Here is a 19,077-nt window from a genome sequence, read left to right as displayed (position 1 = left end):
CCATCAACACTGACATTGTACAGTTAATGATTAGATACGTGGTGCCTGGTGAGACGAGTCTCGTTTCAAATTGTATCGAGCGGATGGACGTGTACGGGTATGGAGAGAACCTGATGAATCCATGGACCCTGCATGTCAGCAGGCGACTGTTCTAGCTGGTGAAGAACTCCAAATACGTCTAGATACGACTCTGACAGGTGACATGTACTTAAACTTTCTGTCTGATCACCTGCATTGCCACGCGGGATTAGCCGAGCGTTCTGGGGCGCTGCAGTCATGGACTGTGTGGTTGGTCCCGGTGGAGGTTCGAGTCCTCCTTCGGACATGGGCGTGTGTGTTTGTCCGTAGGATAATTTAGGTTAAGTAGTGTGTAGGCTTAGGGTCTGATGACCACAGCAGTTAAGTCCAATAAGACTTCACACACATTTGAACATTTTTGTTTCACCTGCATTCATTCAAGACGATTGTGAATTCCGACGGACTTGGGCAATTCCAGCAAGACAATCCGACACCCCACACGTCCATAATTGCTACATTGTGGCCCCAGAGACACTTTTATGAATTTAAACACTTACGCTCGCCACCAAACACCCCAGATAAGATCACTATTGATCATATCTGGGAAGCCTTGCAACGTGCTGTTCAGAAGAGGTCTCGAACCCCTCGTTCAAGAGAACGGATCCACTTTCAAACCCTATCTCGGACGTGGATCCGCTTCCCAACATCGCTACGGATATAACGGGCGGCAGGTCCACACTCGAACGCTAAGTCGGGTCTACTGCGAGTCCTGGGAGCCATCCGCGACGGATACACATACACACACATACAGAAAACAGAACAAACGAGCTGCATATGTGGAATATGTGAGTGGAGATGACTGGACGCAGTCGAGTACAATGCTGTAATAAGCCTTCCGGTCAGTGCATTTGCGCTACGAACTACATTTACAAGCAATTTTAGAACACAGAACGAGAGGTTATGTCATGATCGCATGGGTAGAACTGACATAAAATCGATAGAATTGCCAAAAATGACAGAAAATACGTTGAAATGTGGGGAAATTGAGGACGCACTTGCGTGTCTTTTGGTTGCCGCAGAATAATTCTTGTACTTGGGAGTATGCGACAGCAAGAGGAATACGAGAAAACGTTGACATGGAAGCATCGGAAACCAGGAAAACAGTCACTTTTTTTCGTCGAGGCAGCATTCTACTGTATGTCTATTCAGGTAATAGTGACACACATGAATTGACTGCTGTCTGTGATGCTTTCCTGGAAAAACAGAGAACAATCTGCCTCTAAATTTACTTGCATCAGCGTTAAAGGATGACATAGAGTGGATGGGGTGGTCAGTTGAGATGGAGTTGTAACAAGTACGGTTTAATGGTAGATTGATGATTTATTCTAGAGAGAGAGGGAGAAGTTGCTGCAGGTCACTTTTTCCGCAACGGTCGCATGACATAGTCTGCGTTCGACTCGTATACAACCACGTGTTCTGTGCGGGTCTTAGCACTGTCTACTTGCGATCGTTAACAATAAACCTGTCAGCAGAGAACTTCCATCTCATGTGTAATGAAACATGACACATTCCTCTAAACGAACGAAGATTTATGCGACGTGCTCCATTCCCCTATCGCATCTTGGGTGTAAAATCAAGACTTCAGTATCATAACTAAGATGATTCTAAGTTAGCTATAGGTGTTTGTGAGGCACTGCAATCCCCGTATATACATTGGCTTGACTGATGTCCTGTTTACAGAGTTGATGGCGGCATGGTGTGTAATTTCACATGCCAAACACTGCTGCTATGCCTTTATCTGTTTCCTTCTAAGAGGTATTCTCCGTTACTAACGACCATTTTATGCAGGACTGATGCAGTCATAGTATAATTTCTGAACCGTGATCGGATGTTAACAGTGGACGCTATACATCTATGGAGAGCTACACTGTTTTACGGAAGTAGTTTTTTCGTTTTACAGTTTGTTACCATAATTTATCATAGAGAAACCGGCAAGAAGAATGTATGTCATGCGCTCATAATATATTTCTTACACTGGAATATTGACAGCGCTACATTCCATACCACTAATAGGTCGGACACTGGAGCGATCTAGCATCATAGCATGTTTTAAGTGCGGAACCTTGTAGCGTTAGGAGTGCATTTGTTTATGTTCTCTCTTACCAATACCTTCCAGGTATTGATCCCAGACTATTGAACAATGTTTTAGAGTTGATTAGCGTAAAAAATGCTTCGAACTCCATCCGCCTGGCACTCCAACATGCACAAAAACCAGCCACTTCTTGTTCTTCTTAACCATCTGCTGTTACATCACAACACTTTCAAATCTGTTACTAAACACTGATAAGGGGTGCTAACCTCCACGACATGTACTTGGATGGGTGAGGACTCGGCTAGCTCCATTCATTCGCGAGACATGGGATGTAGTGGTCTACTTCTGATCAGCTGCAGATTGAATCGGTAACAGTGCTGCAGGGCGGGCTGGTCAAAGACGGTGGGGGGGGGGGGGGGGGTCTTTCAGTCTCTGATTTTATCCTAAGGCTGCGAGAAAGCTCTGTGACTCCCATGAATTATGCACTACAGTCGAGGTGCTAGAAATATGTAGAGCACTGTCTGGTGTACTTCGATAATGTATTTGTTCGAGAATTAACAGTAAATGGAGGTTCTGCACAGTCTTGTACCTATATCCACAATGATATTCGCAAAGTAGAGAAGAGGCGGTTTAGCTATGACACTGAAATTGGGAAACATGCTGTCGCATCATTGGTTGGTGTTGAAATTACTGTAAAATTGTTTAAAATTGTTAAAATTATTAGAGTACATCGACGGTGCCTTTTCCATCCCATCCATACACTGCTACGCTGTCGGTTACCATGTAATGATTGACTGATATCGCTTGTTCGGAGAAAGAGTTTTGATGGATGGGCAACACCTTCTGGGGATGGCTAGCACTGAAACAGTGATCACGTACACGACTGCGATATGAGGAATCAGTCGAAACAGAATGCAGCTATTCTGTCACTGTGACAGATGAGTTTAAATGTAGAGGTCATCAGTCACCTTCGGACAGAAGTTTGAAAACTCTCCACAATTCCGCCAAACTCTTCCAGTTTCCTTACGGTATAACTCTCTTTTTTTTTTTTTTAATCATACAGTGTGTGTGGTGTGCTATGGTTGCAGTGGTAACAATATGACTTAAACCGTGCGATGTCTAGTTTTCTGTGACAGGCAATGGATCAGAATGTGTTAATGTCAGTTTAGAACCTGACACAGACCTCGAAGTCGTGGCGGAAAAATAAAATGTATGGTGGTGAACAAAGTGTGTTACAGCAAAAAGAAACAATGTTTCAAACAACGACATAGGATCACAGGGAGGCTCTCTTTGACTTATAGTATAGTTTGTGAGATGCGGTCACCCTTATGCAGTACAGGCGATGCAACTTTACACTGGTCCATGCAGTGGATCCATAGCTGTATATTTAATAGGATCGTCACAAGTGCTTGAAGCCAACACACAGACAGCATTTGTTTTCGATATATGGCAGGAGAGAGATGTGGTAAATATCTTATCAACTTCTCTGTCGGATGAAGTTAGTGGAGCTTTTATAGTTCGTAATTTTTCTCTGTTGAATGGTACAGAATAACGAAGACAGCATGTTGGGGTGATAGACACGAATGGGTCCTGAGGGACGTGTATCTGGTTCGGACAGCAGTACTTGGATGTAGTTTTGGGCCGCACCACAGTGTAGTAGCAAAATCCTCATACTTCCCGCTAGATCCCATACTGTCTTTTACACGACCTCGTGTTGCAGGAGCAGTCTTCATTTGACGCTGACCTTACACATCGTATACTGTTGACGGAGCTACGACAACATGTTCCTGTTTCCACAGAATGGTCAAAACACGGTCCTGTCACACTAACTCGGGTCACTCTGTTTCTACAAGGGTTGCAGAAGGTGGTAGATATAGCTCTCTCTGACTTCTGCTCAGTTCCTACTTAAAGCGAATGATCACATGCGCAAAGCTGCAGAAATTGCAGCAGTTACATGAGGCATAGAGACTATTTGAAATTTTACTGTAGCAGGCGGGTTCGAAAAAGGTGACTCGTTTCAGTATATGAGAGTGCCAGAAATATGATTCAGTAGTGAATGCAATCATTAAAGCACTTCTCCATAGGATCCAAAGCAGGTATGTCGTTGAATAGAAAGACTTGATTCTAAATCATATACATCATTTCTACAGGAAAGCGTAGCACTGGAGATCTGGAAAACTAGTGTACATGTCTTACGACCTCAATCAGCACACCATCTACTGTTTGTGATCCTTCTCAATCAACCATAGCCTATAACCCAGTCGATGTATCATCGAACCTCTGACGTGGCATTGAGACAGAATGCATTACAAAATACTGGAGAAATATCTAGCGGCGGCGTGAGGGAGTTGCAAATACCGGTCTCGTATCACGTTCCTTAGCCGAATCACTTTCTAAATTCGGTAATTTTATTACGCGGGTGCCGTAGGCGACGTGTAACTGCACTCTTGGTCTGATACTATACACTCCGGCGATCACTGTCTATATTAAGAGTCACGGTGTTTTCTGGAAAAACCACTTCATTCGGAGCTAATACTATACCTGAATTTATAAAGACAGTATAGCTTTTAACATGGATGCTTGTATGCACCAAGACCGCTTGTGACAGTAACATACAGCAGTTGTTGCGATTGTGTTTTTTTAACATCTGGCGGTTTGTAAGACGATTATGCCTCTCTTTCTAAGACATAGTGGTACCACTTGCAAGAAAAACGTATGAGACATGTCCACTCATCGCTGATTTTTGGTCAATTTTATTTCGTTTCGCCAGCAATCGGTTATTGGTGAAGTATTATACTTAGTAGTAGAGGATGCGTGATAGATTCACCTTGAGCATCAGGCTTATAAATTATGTGTTTGTGTTCCGACATGTGCAAAGGAAATGACTATGTCTAGTCGTAAGGAAGGTATGGATTTGACGTGGAATACTGTGATAGTAAAGGGAAGAGTATATCAAGTCATAAGAATGGCACAGATATTCCTATTTCCAGAGCCACAGCCATCAGCAGGGTGTATTTACGATACTTCATTCATTGTCGAATGTCGTTCAACTGAGACCGCAATTGTAACATTTAATTGTAAGTATAGCGATCAGATGTATATGTGGCCGATCTCGTAGCACGACTCTGTCTATGCGTGCTTGGCGCGGCGGCGGGAGGTGGACCGTGGCGGGCATGATTCGCGTTCAGGACTGTAGTTGACTTAAGCATGTCGTCCTCTAGACGGCCGAATAGCGGACCAATACTTAGCATGTGTGGACAGTTTTCGTGATCGCGTGGAAATGTGAGAAGATTCAATATGGATATGTGTTTGCGCTGGACCGTTATTCCCTCCCATGTAAATTGTCCGACTGACTGCTTCTTCACATTTCCCGTCTTTATTTGGTTGAGATAAGATCGACTTTGTTGTGTGTTGAGTGCATCTAGCGGGTGAAATACGGCTGGAGGACACGTTTGCTGGTTCTCTAGACGTGAAAAACACCTTAGTTGACTTTGTTAATGATAAGGATGATTTGGAATCTGTTATGTCATCGACATCGGTATTCGCGAGTGGAAATATCAGTTTCCTCTATTTTTTTCGAGTTTTCACGTAAAGTTCTTCGCAGATGGGATAAGTTTCAAGTTACTCAGTGGCTCACAATTTTTTTCTTAGTCAGAGGAAAATTGTGTTATCTGGGTGGTGGAAGCTATACAAGCCGCCATTGTATGTTGGCTGAATTTACAAGTATTGAAAATACCAAAACGTTTCGTGGAAGTGGTGAAATCGATAAACGGAAAAGACTCTAGAGCTTTTTTAAATTGTAATTACATCCTTTATTCATCGACAAATGCGTAATGGAGGGAGGCTTCTTTGCAGTGCGGAAACGACACCCAGCTGGTGCAAGGTGAACGTATCAAAAGTTTTTTTTTTTTTTAAACATCTATAATTGATAGTCGGAAATGTTATGCTGCTGCTTGAACGTAAAGGTACGGTGACTTATGTTCCGACATACGTTTGTGAGAAGTAATCAAACTACTATTCACGTAAGAACAAAAAAATTACGTATGTCTAGTCGTAGTGGAAGGATATATTTGAAATTTGTGATTTCAACGCACTGAGAAGTATATCCGAATGTTAGTGGTGATAGAGGGTCTCAGGGAACCACAGAAGGGACGTCCGTCTAAAAGGGGGCAGGTAAAACACAGTAAGGTAGTTGTAGAAACGATTGGTTTTGTAGTTGTAAATTGTCGTAGCTGTGTTGGAAAAGAACCAGAGCTCCAAGCCCTAATAGAAAGCACTGAAGCTCAAATAGTTGTGGGTACAGAGAGCTGGCTAAAGCCGGAAATAAGTTCAGCCGAAATTTTTTCAAACGATCTAACAGTGTTCAGAAAGGATAGATTAAATACAGTTGGTGATGGAGTATTTATTGCTGTCAGAGGTAGTTTGCCTTGTAGCGAAATTTATGTAGATAGTTCTTGTGAAATAGTATGGGTAGAAGTTATACCTAACAATCTGACTAAACTATTAATTGGATCGTTTTACCGACCCCCGACTCAGAAGATATAGTTGCTGAACAGTTCAAAGAAAACTTGAGTCTCATATCAAATAAGTACCCCGCTGATACAAATTTAGTCGGTGGTGACTTTAATCTACCCTCGATATGCTGGAAAAATTATACGTTTAAAGCCGGCGGCAGGCATAAAACGTCATCCGAAATTGTACTGAATATTTTCTCAGAAAATTATTTTGAAAAATTGGTTTACGAGCTCACACGAAGCGTAAATGGTTGCGAAAGCATACTTGACCTTTAGCAACAAACAATACTGGACAAATAGTGAGTATTGTCACGAATACAGGAATTAGCGACCACAAGGCAGTTGCTCCTAGGCTGAATACCGTAACACCTACAACCATCAAAAAGAAACGCAATCTATTTAAAAAAAAAGCTGATAAAAATGCTCGTAACGCTATTTTAAGAGACAGTCTCCACTCCTTCTGATCTGATCATGTAAGTGTAGAAAAGTTGTCGAATGTTTTCAAAGACATAGTATCGCCAGCAATTGAGAGATATAGACCACATAAATTAATAAGTTATGGTACTTATTCCCCATGGTACACAAAACGGGTCAGATCGATGTTGCAGAAGCAACGAAAAAAGCATGCCAAATTTAAAAGAACGCAAAATCCCCAAGACTGGCAAAGTTTTACAGAAGTTCGAAATATGGCGCCTACTTCAATGCGAGACGCTTTTAATAATTTCCACAACGAAATTTTGTCTCGAAATCTGGCAGAAAACCCAAAGAGATTCTGGTCATACATAAAGCACACCAGTGGCAAGACGCAGTCAATACCTTCACTGCGCGATAACAACGGTGAAGTCACTGATGACAGTGCCACTAAAGCAGAGTTATTAAACACGGTATTCCGAAACTCCTTCACCAAAGAAGACGAGGTAAATATGCCTGAATTCCAATCAAGAACAATTGCCAAGATGAGAAACATAGAAGTAGATATCCTCGGAGTAACGAAGCAGCTTAAATCACATAATAAAGGCAAGGCCTCCGGTCCATATTGTATACCAGTCAGGTTTCTCTCAGAGTATGCTGATAAAATAGCTCCATATTTAGCAATTATGTACAACCACTCGCTCACAGAAAGATCCGTACCTAAAGACTAAAATCACTAACGTCGATTTGCGGTAGGGTTTTGGAACATATACTGTATTCGAACATTATGAAGTACCTCGAAGAAAACGATTTATTGACACATAGTCAGCACGGTTTCAGAAAATATCGTTCCTGTGACACACAACTAGCTGTTTATACTCATGAAGTAATGAATGCTATCGACAGGGGATGTCAAATTGATTCCATATTTTTAAATTTCCAGAAGGCTTTCGACACCGTTCCCCACAAGCGTCTTCTAACCAAACTGCGTGACTATGGAGTATCGCCTCAGTTGTGCGACTGGATTCGTGGTTTCCTGTCAGAAAGGTCACAGTTCGTAGTAATAGACGGAAAGTCACCGAGTAAAACATAAGTAATATCCGGCGTTCCCCAAGGAAGTGTTATATGCCCTCTATTGTTCCTGATCTATATTAACGACACAGGAGACAATCTGAGAATCCGTAGATTGTTTGCAGATGATGCTGTCATTTACCATCTTGTAAAGTCATCAGATGATCAAAACCACTTGAAAAATGATTTATTTAAGATATTTGCATGGTGCGAAAAGTGACAATTGACCCTGAATAAGGAAAAGTGTGAAGTTATTCACATGAGTACTAAAAGAAATCAGCTAAATTTCGATTACGCGAGAAGTCACACAAATCTGAAGGCTGTAAATTCAACCAAATACTTAGGGATTACAATTACAAATAACCTAAATTGGAACGATCACATAGATAATATTATGGGTAGAGCAAACCAAAGACTGCGATTCACTGGCAGAACACTTAGAAGGTGCAACAGGTCTAATAATGAGACAGCTTACACCACGCTTGTCCGCCCTATTCTGGAGTATTGCTGTGCGGTGTGGGATCCGCATCAGGTGGGACTGACGGATGACATCGAAAAAGTACAATGAAGGGCAGCTCGTTTCGTATTATCGCGTAATAGGGGAGGTAGTGTCACAGACATGATACGTGAATTGGAGTGGCAATCATTAAAACAAAGGCGTTTTACGTTGCGACGGGATATTCTCGTGAAATTTCAATCACCAGTTTTCTCCTCCGATTGCGAAAGCATTCTGTTGGCACCCACCTACATAGGGAGAAATGATCATCACGATAAAATAAGAGAAATCAGGGCTCACACAGAAAAATTTAAGTGCTCGTTTTTTCCGCGTGCCGTTCGAAAGTGGAACGGTAGAGAGACATCTGGAAGGTGGTCCATTGAACCCTCTGCCAGGCACTTTATTGTGAATAACAGAGTAATCACGTAGATGTAGAGATTCATTTCATAAACAGCTGCACAATATAACGATGCAAGTGTTCAACTGGACATGCTATAGTGTACAAACAGGACGGGCAACACGGCTGTAACAGAACAACCCCTCGTTGGCACCCCTAAGCGTACCCTCGCATTTTCCTTGTTGTTCTATCGACAGTGTTGTGGATTACAGTACATCAACCCGCTTCAGTGATGTCTTTCCACGCGTCACGTCCGCGGGTGCGGTATTCATTATGGCACAGTGCCTGACGCCTGTCCTTCATAACACTCGTTTCAGAGAATCCTGGCAGGATGCAGCACCTTCCAGGAGCGCTCATTCGAAGGCTTCGTCAGACAATTTCCTAGGACTGAGGAGAATAGAGACATATAGTCGGCGTGAGTGTAGGCATACCATAATTTTTTCGGGTGCTGTATGGATATAAGAGAAAACTGCACTGTTTGTGTAAAATGTGTATATATTGCAGTGTAATGTTACTGTGGCTTAGAAGTGGCATGACCAAAGAAAGTGAGTGTGTGTCCTATCGTGAAGGGCATAGAGACTCAGTGCATCGACAACCGTGAGGGTACGAGAGAGATTTTTACGTGGAAAATTAAATGTGCATTATAGATACTGAGATTCATTCCAGAACCACATCCGTCAAGAGGAGACATTACCTGTACATCAATCGCTGTCAGACTGTAGCAGCAATAGTAATATTTAATTGTAGTTACTGTGGTAAATATGTTCCTGGTTCCCAACATTCTTGTGAGTCTTGTATGTATTTGATGATTTGTAAGCTACTTTTGCGGGGTTTAATTGTTAGTGCATTATGGCGATCTGTACGAAACAATTTTTGCCACTGAAAGTCTCGTCTGCAGAAAAAAAGGCGGACAGTGGTCCTACAGTGGCAGCAGCAGCAGTCTGATGGGTGAATTCAGTGACGAACGGGCTGTGCCATTAGGAGCATCGGGAAGAATGCCTTCGGTGTTATTCGGGCTATTTCCGTAAACAGGTCCTGTTAGGACAGATGGATGGCTCTGAGCACTATGCGACTTAACTTCTGAGGTCATCAGTCGCCTAGAACTTAGAACTAATTAAACCTAACTAACCTAAGGACATCACACACATCCATGCCCGAGGCAGGATTCGAACCTGCGACCGTAGCGGTCACGCGGTTCCAGACTGAAGCGCCTTTAACCGCAAGGCCACACCGGCCGGCTTTGTTAGGACAAAAATTTATATGCAGACAAGCTGAGACGTTACGAAAGCTGCTACAAAAGCGACGGTTGACTATTTCTGCAGCACTTTACGAATTCCGGGAGGAGACTGATAAGTAATGGACGGGCTGTGCCGCTACATCTCTCTCAGCACTGGACACGCGTCATCGCGCCAGCAACGATGCCTAGGTGAACACGTATTTTAACAGGCATTTCTCAGGTGTCACGTATGAAAGGGATGCCGCCGCCTCATCCCTGTGGGACCCGAACTGACGCCTGCTAGTGGTTCAGCAGCTGGCGGCCGTGTCGTCACTTTACTGGGCCCCCAGTGCATCCCGACTCCTGGCAGCGTGTGCGTTCCAGTGGGCAGGGGACAGTGGGCGCTGCATGCTTCGAGATCGATTTTTAACTGTGTAATTACGTGTGACGTGTGTCGCAGACGGTATTCCTTGCGCGAGATTTAATTACTTCTACAAGTCCTGCATTTTCCAAACAGCATTGAATGATAAGCAAACCGATTTTTTTATATAAATAAACAATATAACCTTGAATTTCCCTTCATGAGATCCTTCCTGTCCACCTCAGAGCGCCGGCCGTGGTGGCCGAGCGGTTCTAGGCGCTACAGTCTGGAACCGCGCGACCGCTACGTTCGCAGGTTCGAATCCTGCCTCGGGCGTGGATGTGTGTGATGTCCTTAGGTTAGTTAGGTTTAAGTAGTTCTAAGTTCTAGGGGACTGATGACCTCAGATGTTAAGTCCCATAGTGCTCAGAGCCATTTGAACCACCTCAGAGCCGCCGTTTCCAGGTAAAGGAGGGCTCGAGCGGTATAGGGATGGGGTGGCGGGGGTGATGATTGATTTCCTGAAACATTCATTAGATAAATAAATAAACTATACTCCATACACTGCCTTGAATCCTCTAAACTGCTTAAATAAACAATATTCCACACATTGTCTAAATTGCTTAAACAATATTCCTTACACAGCAATCGATTTCCAGACAAATTCTTTAACTAACAAGGGGAGCCCGCCAATTGTGAAATTCAGATTCGATTCATACTGTGCATAATAAAAGCTCATGGCCAGAGGTGTAATGTGGCAAAGCACCAAGATGCACTTCTCAGCCGTTGTCGAGAAAATCGACAGTTAAAAGAAACCGTTTCGGTGAAATACTCTCTACGATTAGTTATTTTCTACAGCGTGATGGTGCAGCGGTAAGCCCTCGGGTTCGTAATCCGAAGGTCGCCGGATCGAATCTCGCTCCATGCAACTTTTTTTTTAGTATTTTTTAGTATTTGTTTTTTGTAATATATATATATATATATATATATATATATATATATATATATATATATATATAATTCCCGGCAATCAGTTACAACAATTATGCATATAATAAGTTGTTGAAAGTCGTTTGTCGTGGAAAAACTGGCGACTTCGAACATCACTATGTTTTCCGCAAACAAAGTTGTATTTCACAAATGTTATTAATTGTCATCATAATGTTAACCACGTATAGTTAAGGGAAGACGTAGAAACGAATACGTATAGCGTAAGTCAAACGTTCGAATTAGAACAGAGACCCCACGAACACAAACTTGCTGGGGCAGGTAGGAAATATAAACTCCGTTACTTGCTCGTTACACTTGAAGAACAGATGTTGAATGGGCCGAAACGAGCCGCCCCTTAACAGCGTAGTTGCCTGCTAACTTCGAAAGAAGGTAGATGCGGTCCCTAGCGCAACTTATAACATCGTCGAAAATCAATGCGGACGGGACAGCTTTGGTACACCCTGTTAAACAAACGGAAAAATGGAGGCGGTACAATTGGAGAGCGATCCGCCTTCACCAACATGCATAAGAAATTCATTAATAGTTTATATATATATATATATATATATATATATATATATATATATATATATATATATATATATATGATTGAATTGCAAAAAACTAATAATAAAAAAAATATTGCATGGCGCGAGATTCGATCCGGCGACCTTCGGAGTACGAACCCCAGCGCTTACCGCTGCGCTATGACGCTGTAGAAAATCATTAATCGTAGAGAGTATTTCACCGCAACGGTTTCTTTTAACTGTCGATTTTCTCGACAACGGCTGAGAAGTGCATCTTGGTGCTTTGCCACATTACACCTCTGGCCATGAGCTTTTATTATGCACAGTATGAATCTAATCTGAATTTCACAATTGGCGGCCTCCCCTTGTAAATTAATTAACTATATTCCATACACTGCCATAAATAACTGAACAATATTCTATATATTGTATAAATTCTTGAAACAATATTCCATACACTACAATCGAATTCCCTCCAAACGACCGATCAACTGAGTCTTTGTCCTGCCAATTTCCGAGAGAGATTGTGGGAGGGCAGGGGGGTTACCAGGGAGAGGAGAGGTTAATTAATTGATCAATTTAATTAAGTAGTCAATCAAATTGATAAAAGTGAGAGGGGCTATTCCAATAACTCAGATCTGAAAGTGTACCTGAAGCAGCGAGGGGGGGGAGGTTTCCTGAAGGGTGAGGGGGGAATCGGAGAGGACGAGGGAACGATAGGTTAAGGACCTGTCAATGAATAGGAATGATCCTTTAGTAGAACGACAGGTTAATGATCTGTCGGTCAAAAGGAATGATCCTCTTAGCAGAACAATAGGTTAATGAGCTGTCAATCAAAGGAGAACAATAGGTTAAATACCTGTCAATCGAGGGACAACAATAAGTTTGCCTCTGAGTGCATACCTGCCCCTGATGTAGGCAACCCACACTAACAAAATGTGCTGGTGGTGGCTTTGGTGCAGTACTCACCTAAAGAGGCAGGACTGTGTTTTCTAAAGTGAATATGTGTATCTTTGGTCCAATAGGAACGAAAACTGGAACTTCCCTTATTACAAATTTTTCCCTCATTAATAGTATAGAATTGATTAAAAATTTAACATTGATCGTTTTTTATGGCACATCGTCATGTTGGAAGAAATGTACAAATGTGAGTTACAAGTCAATCAGTTCGATATCTAAATTCTGGTGGAGTGTGATAGTCAATACTGTTGGGGAGGAGAGATAGACGAAATCCACAGTCCACAGAAGGACGACATGCGATGAAATACTGTAGAATAGCTGTAAACAGTCTTTTCTGAACGTGACTTATTACCAAAAGATGAAAGAAAGGCTTCGAGATATTTTTGTTGAGTTAGTGCTACGACATGTATAAAAAAACATCACTGGAAATTTCAGCATTTCCACAACACTGCTTTTTTAAGCAGTCACTGCAAAAAAACTCCTCGCCAGTTTCTGATTTTCCATTTTTCGAATGATAATGGACGACACTGTTGTCGCATCTCAACAACACCAGCACTTTTAAATGGTTAAAGTGGTGCTATTTGTAAATATTGTCTGGTAGCGATGGCAGAGTCGCAGACAGCACCACCACCGATGCTGTATGTGAGTTTGTGTAATAGGTCAGTTGTGGGTAGGGATGGTGTTACATTTCAGTGCGACAAATGCGGTGCTGTTACGCCTTTGTCAGTGTGTAACACACATGGCTAAGTGGACCTATACGTCATGTACAGGGGCCAAGCTGTTTCAGGCGTGGATTCCTTTCAGCCATAATAAGGTGGCACTGGCTTATGCTCAGCACGTAAAATTGCCATATAAGTTAAGAACATTTCGGGTTACAGAAACAGACAAATGGCATCATCTTATAGGAAATCGTGGCTTCTTCTTCGCTCCTGCATGGATGGGTAACAAATAACAGAGGTCCAGTTGCGGCCAAGATTGTTTCGACTACAATCCAGAAGCTTCACTATGAAGCCCCTGAACATCGTCCATACAGTCCTGATCTCTCCCCATGCGATTTCCATTTTTTTTTGCAGCCCTGAAGAGAGACATTTGCGGCCGTCGACTTGATTCGGATGAAGAGGTGCATGCCTGGATACAATCGTGGTTCCATAAGAAACCGCAAACGTTTTTCTATGAATCCATTCCTCTTGTTTCACAACAGAGTAAATGTATTAGCAATTATTGTGACTGCTATTGAAATTATAAACAGTTTACTTACTTTTTTCGTCTGTTTCATTTTTATTTCACTGTCCCTTATACGTCTGAAGTTTCAGAAGGCGACTGCACAAAACGTACAGGACAAACAGGAAACAGTCCTGTATCAGAGGATAAATCGTCTGAAACAGACCTGTATCAGAGGATAGATCGTCTTTCCGAGGATAGATCGTCTTTCCGAGGATAGATCGTCTTTCAAAGTTTTTAATTCACAGTATAGGTACTCAATACGAATACCTTTCGTAATGCAGCAGATGTCAATACGTGCGAGTAATTCATTGAAGTCACTGTTGCTGCTGCCAAGGAAGGAATGATGACAAGAGCGTGCTTTGCAAATCTGTCCATTGTGTTGCCTGTCTACCGATGCAAACTACTTGGATGCAACAATACTGACTCGGATGAGTTGTCATTCTATCTTGATACGTCTGCTTCCCCCCCCCCTCCCCCCCTCAGTGGTGCGAGCTGGTGCATAGTAAGATTCAAAACTCGCAGAGACGCTCTGTGCATTTAAATGTGTCGTTCTTCTGTATGTCTTGTAGTTTTTGGGCAGTCGTCTTTTGAAACTAAGCAGTTGCATCTCAATAACTACACTGAAGCGCCAAAGAAACTAGTATAGGCATACTTATTCAAGTGCAGAGATATATAAACAGGCAGAATAAGACACTGCGGTTTATATAAGACAAAATGTGTCTGGCGCAGTTGTTAGACCGATTATTGCTGTTTAAATGGCAAATTATCAAGGTTTAAGTGAGTCTCAACGTGGTGTTATAGTCGGTACAGGAGCGATGGGACACAGCACCTCTAAGGTACCGATGAGGTGGGGATTTTCGGGTACGACCATTCCACGAGTGCGCCGTGAATCTCAGGAATCCGGTAAAACATCAAATCTCCGACATCACTGCGGCCGGAAAAAGATCCTGCAAGAACGGGACCAGCGACGACCGAAGAGACTCGTTCGACGTGACAGAAGTGCAACCCTTCCTCAAATAGCTGCAGATTTCAGTGCTGGGCCATCAACAAGTGTCGGCGTGCGAACCATTCAACGAAACATCATCGAGATGGGCTTTCGAAGCCGAAAACCCATTCGTGTATCCTTGATGAGTGTACGACACAAAGCTTTACGCCTCACCTGAGCCTATCAACACCGACAATGTTGATGCCTGGAAACACGTTGCCTGGTTGGATGAGTTTCGGTTCAAATCGTATCGAGCGGATGGACGTGTACGGATATGGAGACATTCTTATAAATCAACGGACCCTGCATGCCAGCAGGGGACTGTTGAAGCTGGTGGAGGCTCTGTAATGGTGTGGGGCGTGTAATATGAGACCCTCGATACGTGTAGATACGACTGTGTACTCATTCATGTCCATAGTGCATTCCGACGAACTTGGACATTTCCAACAGGACAATGCGACAACCAACTCGCCCAGAATTGCTACAGAGTGGCTCTGGGAACATTCTTCTGAGTTTAAACACTACCGCTGGCTACCAACCCCCCCCCCCCCCCCCGATAAGAGATCTCCACCCCCTCGTACTCTTACGGATTTATGGACATACCTGTAGGATTCATGTTGCGGCACTTTTTCGTGTTCGTGGGGCCCCTACGCGATATTAAGCAGGTGTACCAGTTTCTTTGGCTCTTCGGCGTATGTTCCATGTAATTCTCTTTGAACGTGTCAGTTAGTAGTGTGAAACAAAGCGTCAGCATCACTGAAAAGAGCGTTATCCGTTTGCTCGGTAGTACGGTCTGTCATCTGCTGTCACACTCATTAAACGCATCTCGGCGTCCTAAATCGCAGTTACGAAGTCAGTGTCGACTACCGTTCCACGTCCTAGTAGCGATCAAAGTGGTTCCTGAAGACGCTGCGCGTAATGTGCGCCAGCGGCGCAGCCCCCGTGCGCCGCCGCCCGCCTACCTTGAGGCCGGCGAGCAGCAGGTGGCGCGCGTACTGCAGGCCGATGCCCGAGGCGCCGCCCGTCACCAGCGCCACCCTGCCTCGCAGCTCCATCGCGGCTCAGCGCAGCACTGGCTGGGCGGCACGCGGCGACCCTATAAGTGCGGCTCGCAGCGCCGATAACGCCTCCGCTGGCAGATAACGCGAAATGAAATCGCACAAAAGTACACCTGGTCACTATCCTCCAATAATCCCGGAACCGGGAAACCCGAACTCTTGGCACCAGTTGCAGCGTAGGGACAACAAAAATTCCATATTCAATATTTCGCGTAATAATTTCTAATTTAAAAATTTAAAATGCTGACACAGTCCACGCATTCAGGCAACTTATGTTAAAAGTGTTCAGAAACCAGATGGCAGTTACAAGACTCGAGGGACATAAAAGGGAAGCAGAGGTTGGGAAGGGAGTGAGACAGAGTTGTAGCCTCTCCCCGATGCTATTCAATCTGTACATTGAGCAAGCAGTAAAGGAAACAAAAGAAAAGTTCGGAGTAGGTTGTAAAATACATGGAGAAGAAATTAAAAACTTTGATGTTCGCCGATGACATTGAAATTGTCAGAGACAGCAAAGCACTCGGAAGAGCAGTTGAACGGAATGGACAGTGTCATGAAAGAAGGCTATAAGATGAACATCAACAAAAGCAAAACTAGGATAATGGAATGTAGTCGAATTAAGTCGAGTGATGCTGAGGGAATTAGATGAAGAAATGAGACACTTAAAGTAGTAAAAGAGTCTTGCTATTTGGGGAGCAAAATAACTGATGATCGTCGAAGTAGAGAGAATATAAAATGTAGACTGGCAATGGCAAGGAAAGCGTTTCTGAAGAAGAGAAATTTGTTAACATCGAGTATAGATTTAAGTGTCAGGAAGTCGTTTCTGAAAGTATTTGTATGGAGTGCAGTCATGTATGGATGCGAAACATGGACGATAAATAGTTTGGACAAGAAGACAATAGAAGCTTTCGAAATGTGGTGCTACAGAAGAATGCTAAAGATTAGATGGGTGGATCACATAACTAATGAGGAGGTATTGAATAGAATTGGCAAGGAGTTTGTGGCACAACTTGCCCAGAAGAAGGGATCGGTTGGTGGGACATGTTCTGAGGCATTAAGGGATCACAAATTTAGTATTGGAGGGCAGCGTGGAGAGTAAAAATCGTAGAGGGAGACCAAGAGATGAATACACTAAACAGATTCAGAAGTTGTAGGTTGCAGTAGGTACGGCGAGATGAAGAATCTTGCACAGGATAGAGTAGCATGGAGGGCTGCATCAAACCAGTCTCAGGACTGAAGACCACAACAACAACAACATGTTAAAAGTTTAACATAGCGAGACAAGTATCACAGTTGCAGACCGTCTGTTTGTCTCGAAGCTATTCAAAAATGGCTCTAAGCAGTATGGGACTAAACATCTGAGGTCATCAGTCCCCTATAATTAGAACTACCTAAACCTAACTAACCTAAGGATATCACGCACATCCATGCCCGAGGCAAGATTCGAACCTGCGACTGTAGCAGCAGCGCGCTTCCGGACTGAAGCGCCTAGAACCGCTCGGCCACAGCGGACGGCTCTCGAGGCTGTGTTAACATACGGCACACCCATACACAGACTCAATTTGTGCTGTGTTTGTGGCCGAGAGCACAAAGCGACTTCCAACAAAATTCATTTGAAACGTCCACGAAACTTTTTCTCGCTGACACCTATCGCCAAATAATGAAAATGAAAAGATTTTCCGACTACTGCACTTCAGCGTGCGTCATGACATTTTAATTTGTTACTTCTTTACTAAAAACTCTGTTGGGAACACAGGTTCTAAATCACTTCAGGCAACTCCCAGGATGGTTCCTTTGAAAGGGCACGGCCGACTTCCTTCCCTATCCTCCGGTAATTCGATGGGACTGATGACCTCGCTATTTCGTCCCCTCCCCCAAATCAACCAACCAACCAACACAGTTTGCAGACAGTACCCACGTATTCCACTGAATGCACCTGCAAAAAATGATATTATTTTACGACTCGTGTTACAGGAGATATGACGAAATAAACTTTTAGGTTCGTTAAATTAGCTTTTGCTTAAAATGGCCTGCCGTGAAACTTCAGGAGCAGGCATGACTTTTTAGTCTTTACTTCTTTACTACTAACGCGGTAGCTGAGTGGCGCCGGCACAATAGCTCAGCGAGTTCGGTCGGAGGGTTCAGCTACCCTCTGTAATAAAAAAAACCTGAGTGAACGCATCAACAAACAACCTGAACGAGTGTCCTCGGGCGTCCGCTACGAACAAATTCAACGAAAAATGTAGAACAAAATAAAAAAATGGCTCTGAGCACTATGGGACTTAACATCTGAGGTCATCAGTCCCCTAGAACTTAGACCTACTTAAACCTAACTAACCTAAGGACCTCACACACATCCATGCCCGAGGAAAGATTAGAACCTGCGACCGTAGCGGTCGCGCGGTTCCAGACTGAAGCGCCTAGAACCGCTCGGCCACAACGGCCGGCTAGAGCAAAGTAAGATCAACAGAAAAAAAGTGGTCAGCACGACAGAATGTCAATCCTAAGGGCCCGGGTTCGATTCCCGGCTGCGTCGGAGATTTTTTTTTCCCCTTCAGGGACTGGGTGTTGTGTTGTCCTGATCATCATCATTTCATCCCCATCGAAGCGCAAGTCGCCGAAGTGGCGTCAGGTCGAAAGACTTGGACACAGCGAACAGTCTACCCGACGAGAGGCCCTAGTCACACGACACTACATCTATTCGCAACACACTTTAGAAGCACTATCTACACACATCAAAAAAAGCTTTGCATCACCATG

The 19,077-nt window shown here is 43.5% G+C and overlaps 1 protein-coding gene across 1 annotated transcript in view; it reads right to left on the bottom strand.

Moving 5' to 3' along the window:
• The window catches only part of LOC126092937 (15-hydroxyprostaglandin dehydrogenase [NAD(+)]-like), a 137,958-nt gene extending 121,641 nt beyond the window's left edge, over window positions 1-16,317 (bottom strand). The window contains exon 1 of the mRNA XM_049908668.1: window positions 16,225-16,317. Coding sequence (XP_049764625.1) covers window positions 16,225-16,317 — 93 coding nt within the window. The remainder of the gene's footprint in view (window positions 1-16,224) is intronic.
• Between the last annotated feature and the right edge of the window lie 2,760 nt (window positions 16,318-19,077).

This window comes from Schistocerca cancellata, chromosome 7, assembly GCF_023864275.1.
Source record: "Schistocerca cancellata isolate TAMUIC-IGC-003103 chromosome 7, iqSchCanc2.1, whole genome shotgun sequence".
In the NCBI taxonomy this organism is placed as follows: domain Eukaryota; kingdom Metazoa; phylum Arthropoda; class Insecta; order Orthoptera; family Acrididae; genus Schistocerca; species Schistocerca cancellata.
Note: the sequence above shows the minus strand (reverse complement) of the source record. Positions and strands in the feature narration are given on the sequence as shown.